Source organism: Sus scrofa, chromosome 9, assembly GCF_000003025.6.
Source record: "Sus scrofa isolate TJ Tabasco breed Duroc chromosome 9, Sscrofa11.1, whole genome shotgun sequence".
NCBI classification, from domain to species: Eukaryota; Metazoa; Chordata; class Mammalia; order Artiodactyla; family Suidae; genus Sus; species Sus scrofa.
This window is the reverse complement of record NC_010451.4, coordinates 353,569-359,568: the sequence shown is the minus strand read 5'-3', so window position 1 is coordinate 359,568 and position 6,000 is coordinate 353,569. Positions and strand designations below refer to the sequence as shown.

Sequence of the window (6,000 nt, the reverse complement as noted above, 5' to 3'; positions counted from 1 at the left end):
CACGAGACTCGTGCCAGCCGCTCCCCCCCCCACCCCGGCAGACACCTTCACAACATCAGGCCTCTGGCCAGGCCGCCTGCTCCGCACGCGATACCCACTCCTCCGACAATCACCACCCTGAGCAGAACTCATCATGGTCCACACCCACGGGGTGTCACACTCCCCCCAGCACTGGGCTCTGAGCCCCCCGAGGAGTCTGCTCGCAGCCAGGAACCAGGCTGGGGTCGGACACAGCCACCGACATTTCTACACACCTGACCCTGTTCCCAGCGCACACTCGTCCACACGGCAACCCTGCGAGGCAGCCTGTGTTCTTGTTCTCACTTCCTCGACGGGTCAGCCAAGTCATGTGCCTGCTCTGGGTCTCAGCAGCAGGACACGGATTCAACCAAGGGACTTCGGCTCTACAGTTCCTGCCGATGAACCCATGCTTCCAGAGACACCTACTCAGTGCAAAACTCGCACGGTTCCTCCCTTATAAAACCTACACTCAGAATCAGCAAATAATCACAACAGCGGTGGTAAATGTTACAAAGAAAAATAAGCAGAATAAGGGATAGAAAGTGGCCGTATTTTACAGAGTTCAGGGGAAGTCTCTCTGAGGACATCTGAGCAGAGACCCAAACTCAAGGGAGCAGTACAAGACAAGAATAAAAAAGGAGTTCCTGCTGTGGCATAAGGATGAGGGTTCGATTCCCGGCCTCGCTCAGGGGGTTAAGGATCCAGCGTCGCCGCGAGCTGTAGTGTAGGTTGCAGACGTGGCTCGGATCCTGCGTTGCTGTGGCTGTGGTGCAGGCCGGTGGCTGCAGCTCCTAGCCTGGCAACCTCCACATGCCGCACCTGCTGCCTAAAAAGCAAAAAAGAAAGAAAGGAGTTGTACATGGAAAAGGCCCCGGCTTGGAGTGAGACAGCTGTGCAAATCACATACAGGACGTGCGGCGACAGGCAAGGACTTTCCTGCTCCAAGTGTCTGTGTCCTCGCCCAAAAACCGGGGACGATCCCAACGCACCAGAGCTGGGCGGTGAAGGGAGCCACGTCCTAGGTCTCCAACCTACGCCAGCCCCAGGGCACTGCCCACCCCCAGCCCTCACACAAGCCTGATGACGCCCGGCCCACTCGCACCCCCTGCTGGCAGGATGTGGCACAGCGGCCATTCCAGAGCCTCGGTCCCCCGCCCCCACCTCTTCCAAAAGCCTGACCTACGCACTGCCAGTCACAGGGTGGGGGGATGACAAGAGACCCCTCTGCCCTCTGGGAGCCCAGTCTAGAGAGCAAGTCCAACGTGAAGGCAGGCAACGACACCCCAAACAGGAGGTCCTAGGACCCAAGAAACGACGGGAGCCCGTGACACCAGAATTCGCCCATGACACCCAGAGGGTTAGCAGGTGACACCTAAGCACACTCTGAACAGTGAACAGAAGTGGACACAAGGGGAGGTCCTCCAGGCAGAGGGAACAGAAGATGCAAAATCCGGGAAGCATAAAAGAAGGCACTGGCCGGCCTGAAGCGCTGTGCTTGGTTGTGCCACACTTGTGGGGCTTCCTACCAAAGCGGCTTGATTGAAGAATAAAACCAAAGGAAGCTCGGGCGTTCTTGCTGTGGCACAGCAGAAGGAACCCGACTAGTATCCGTAAGGACTCGGGTTCGATCCCTGGCCTTGCTCAGTGGGTTCAAGGGTTGGGCGCTGCCATGAGCCGCAGCGTAGGTCGCAGATGCTGCTCAGATCCAGCGTTGCTGTGGGTGTGGTGCAGGCTGGCAGCTGCAGCTCCGATTAGACCCCTAGCTTGGGAACTTCTATATGCGGCAGGTGAGGCCCTACAAAGCAAAAAGAATCAGAACCAAAGAAAGCTGATTCCCAGGACCTCATACAGCTCGATCACCCACCATCCTGGGAAAAAACAAACTTCTCTCAAAAGAACCTTGTTCCACAGGAGCAGACAGGGTCTCACGCCCTGCGTTACCACAGAGGGTCAAGTGGCGGCCCGCCCTGCCCTGGTCAGGCGACAACCTCGGCAGCCCTGGCCAGTCTTCCCCTCTGTTTCTCAGCCCTCCTCTGAGCAGGGGAAATGAACCCTTGCCTGCATGCTCTGCACCCTGGAGACACGAGCCCCCCTCTGGGGCTGTCCTGGGTAGGGGTGGGGGGCGACACTACAGCCCAGTCCTCTCCCACAGCCAAACGGCACCCTCCGCCACCCACTGCTCAAGCCCTCGTGAAAGCCAGGGACCCACGCAGTTTTGTTTCAGGTGTTTTATTAAGTGGGCCATACTGCAGCTGGTTTCTAAGTTGCAAAACAACATAAATTTAACAATAATAACAGCCAGTTAGACTCTGACGAGCTTTTTCTTTCCGTAAAAAAAAGAAAAAAAGAAAAAGACTTAAAACATACAATGGAGGGTTAAATAAATAACATGTTAAAAAGAAAAAAGAAAAGGCAAAAGAAAGCCTGTGGAAACATGCATATGTTTACCTCCGTGGGCCGTGTGCCAAGAGGGACGCGACGTGCCACGACGGTCCCTCCCGCCGCCCGGCAAGACGCAGGCTGACTCGGGCGGCCCCGCCGAGGAACCCCGACGGGCCTGCTCAGCGCGCCTGTGTGGCCTGCGACAGCCAAACAGCCACAGCCATGTTAATATAGAAAACGGTGGTTTAAAAACAACGGGGAATGGCCTCGGCATCGTGGTGGGCGAGGACGTGGACGGCCCCGCAGGCGCCGCGGGCTCGGTCCAGGGAGGCCGCGGGCTCCACCACGGCGAGGGAGGGCCCGGCTTCAAAATAAGCCGCGCCGCCTCGGTCTCCCTCTGCTGATCTCCCTTTCACATGGAAGTGTGTGAAAAGCACATCGGCAAATAAACTCTAAAATAGATCATTTTCCCAAAAATCCTCTACGTGTCTGTTTACAGTGAGCGGACGTCCCAGGCCTGCACCTGCTCGGGGGGGGGCGGCAGGGGAGAGCCCCGGCACCCCCCCCCCGCCCTGCTGCCGGCAGCGCCGGCAGTCAGATATCGATGCCCTTGACCAAGGACGTCTCCAGCGTGATGTTGAACTCCTGCAGGGTCTGCAGCACGCGGATCAAGGAATTGACAAGCGTGTGGTCTTTGATGAGCGCCACGTCCTCATACATGTGTGCCGTGATGGGGCAGTCAGCCAGCAGGGCGATCCAGTGGTGCAGGAGGTGATCCCTGGCCGGGCGGGGTCGGTCCGGGGGGGTCAGATGGAAGCGGAAGGGAGACGTCAGTGTGAGGCCGAGGCCAAGGCGGGAACCTCCCCGTCACCCCTTGAACAAAGGCGGAGGCTGGAGAAGCAGGTGTCTCCCCACCGCCCCCTCCCCCTCCCCTGAGAGCACCTGGCACAGACACCCTTGCACGGCTCCGAAAGGCCCCCACCGAGGGTGCCCACACAGCCCAACCCAAAGAGGCACCGCCCGCTGCCACAGGGCTCACTCCACCTCTGCCTCCCCTGACCGCCAGCCGCCAGGTTGGGTCGGTACCACTCCCTCCACCCCAACAGCCCACCTCTCCCAGGGCAGCACGGCTCCTCCCCTGCCAGCAGCCACCACCAGACAAAGCGGTGCCCGCTGACATCCACACAGCACGCAGCACATGCCAGGCCTGTGGTAAGAGAGCCAACCTTCACGACGACCCTACGATATGGTCTGATCTACGATCCTCGTGCTTTTACCCATCACCCCCACGTTAACACGAAGACGAGGAGACTGAGGTGGACAGAGGCTGAGCAGCTCGTCCAAGAGCCCACGGCACGGAAGTGGCTGATCTGGACCTGGATCCAGAGTCTGGTTTTTGCCACCACACCGACTCCCTCCCTTCCACGGCCTCGATGAAAACCGCCTTGTCTGCCTGGGCTTCGGCCTCTCCCCTGACCCCCGAGAGAACCCCGAACGGCCTCGCCCCTCGGATGCGACAGTCGGTGAGGTCACGTCGCTCCCGTCGCGGTCCCGGATTAACACTCGGCTCCGCCCCAGCTCCTCAGGCCCATCCCTTCCCGAGCCTCCCACATTCCATCCACTCTTCCCAACCCCACGCCCTCTGCTCCCCTGGCCCCTCCGCTAGTGCTGCCTGCCTCGAGCCGCCTTCTCCTTCTACCGCCTGCTAAGGCTCCGCTCAAACACCGCGCCCTCCCCTTCTCCTCTGTTCTCAGCCGCCGCTGCGAACACGGACGTCTCCCAACCCCCAAGCCCTGCCTCGTGCTGCATTTACCTATAGGATGAGCGACCCTCTAAGCGCTAGACCCGTTTTATTCGGTCTACGTCCTCGCCTCCCACGAGGCCTGGCACATTCAGAGGTTTCCTCGAAGAGTGACCAGGGATCTACACGCTGCTCCGAACTTTGTCAGTGAGGTGCTTTTATCCCGTCCCATCAAAGCGCGGCCCCTCCTCCCCAGGGAGGCTTTCACCGCAGCCCCCACGGAGCCCCTGCAGACGCGGCAGGAAACTGAGGGCCTCTCTGGAAGCCTCACCTGCCGCGGGCACCCTGTCCTCAGCCAGTCCCGCCCCCTCCCACCCGGCCCCCAGCGCCACCTGCGAGGTGGGGTGCGCACGCGGTCGCAGTACCTGGCTCCCAGGCACACCAGCATCTGAAACTTGCCGTCCTTGCCGATGTTCCTCGGGGTGCTGTTGATGGCGGTGACAAAGCGGCAGAAGCTCCGGGCCCTCGTGTGCCAGTTCTCCTCTGGGACCAGTTCGTTCTGCTCCAAAGTCTCATAGTAGGTCTGTGCCTTTTCTGCAAAGAGGGAAAAGCTGGCCGGTGGCAAAGGCCTCAACACCGACCGCCCCGACTGCTGCGCGGGCAGTCGCCACAGGCGAGCACCTCCGTGACGGGAACCTGGGAATCCTTATGTCACAGCGACCCCAGGGTTCCCGCCTCTAGGTTTCACATTTCCTTAGGTGGCCCCTGACATAAAGACGGTCCTTTCTCTGCTCTGAAAATGAAACAAAGCTCTTGAGGGCAAAGCTTCGTGCCCAAAAACTCCGGTGGGAGCAGCACAGGGCCTGGACTGCAACGCCATCAATTGGCCTCTTGGACCCACGAGCAGGACGGGTGAGGCGTCGTGGCGAAGCTCACGTTACATAAAAGATGCCTACAAAGGACCCTTCCCGCCCAGGTCTCAGGAGGTCGGGGTGAAGGGTGGGACAGCTTCTGTTGTGACCTCCGAGAAGCCTGAGAGCCCCCGACCTGGCTCCTGCACCTCGGACGCTGCTGTCGGTGCCCACACTGGGTGGGGGATCCCACCACGGCCCCCCTGCATTGCCCACCCTCACACCCTAGCCCCACTCACCCAGGAAATCCCAGATGAAGACATTCTTGAAGAGCCGTGGCGATTTGAACCCATGCTGGAAAGCCTGCTCCAGGGCTGAGACGAGGCCACATTCCCCACAGAGCAACAGCGTCAGACTCCCCCGCTGCAGGAGCAAAGGGGAGTGTCAGCTCGGCCCCGTCCAGGTGCCCTCCCGCCACTGCACCCCGAGCCCACCACTCACACCCGAGAGGGCAGCAAGAGACAGGCAGGGACCTCGTCCAGTGCCCCCAGCACCTGGCAGGGCCTGGCTCAGAGCAGCTCTCAGTGAACAGCCTCTGAATGAAGAGACAATGGATCTGGGTCCCAACCAGGGACCAGAGCCCGTGTGGCCCTTGTTCAGGAGACCCAAACCAACTCAGAAGAGGACGGAAACAGGGAGCTCCCGAGGTGGCTCAGCAGAAACGAATCTGACTGGTATCCATGAGGATGCAGGTCCGATCCCTGGCCCTGCTCATCCGGCATTGCTGTGGTGTAGGTCACAGACGTGGCTCGGATCTGGTGTTGCTGTGGCTGTGGTGCAGGCCGGCCGCTGTAGCTCCAATTTGACCCCTAGCCTGGGAACCTCCACATGCCGCGGGTGCAGCCAGAAAAAAAAGAAGGAAGGAAGGAGGGAGAGAGGGAAAGGAAGGAAGGAAAGAAAGAAAGAAACACACCCTGCTCACTGGAGGCCTGGGACCCCGCTGAG

At 60.1% G+C, this 6,000-nt stretch overlaps 1 protein-coding gene across 1 annotated transcript in view; it reads right to left on the bottom strand.

Annotated features, from left to right (window-relative positions):
* Positions 2,235-6,000, bottom strand: part of DENND5A (DENN domain containing 5A) — an 88,963-nt gene continuing 85,197 nt past the window's right edge. The window contains 3 exon segments of the mRNA XM_021062252.1: positions 2,235-3,181; positions 4,570-4,738; positions 5,295-5,418. Of these exon segments, the coding sequence (XP_020917911.1) occupies positions 2,998-3,181; positions 4,570-4,738; positions 5,295-5,418 (477 nt within the window). The 3' untranslated portion in view covers positions 2,235-2,997.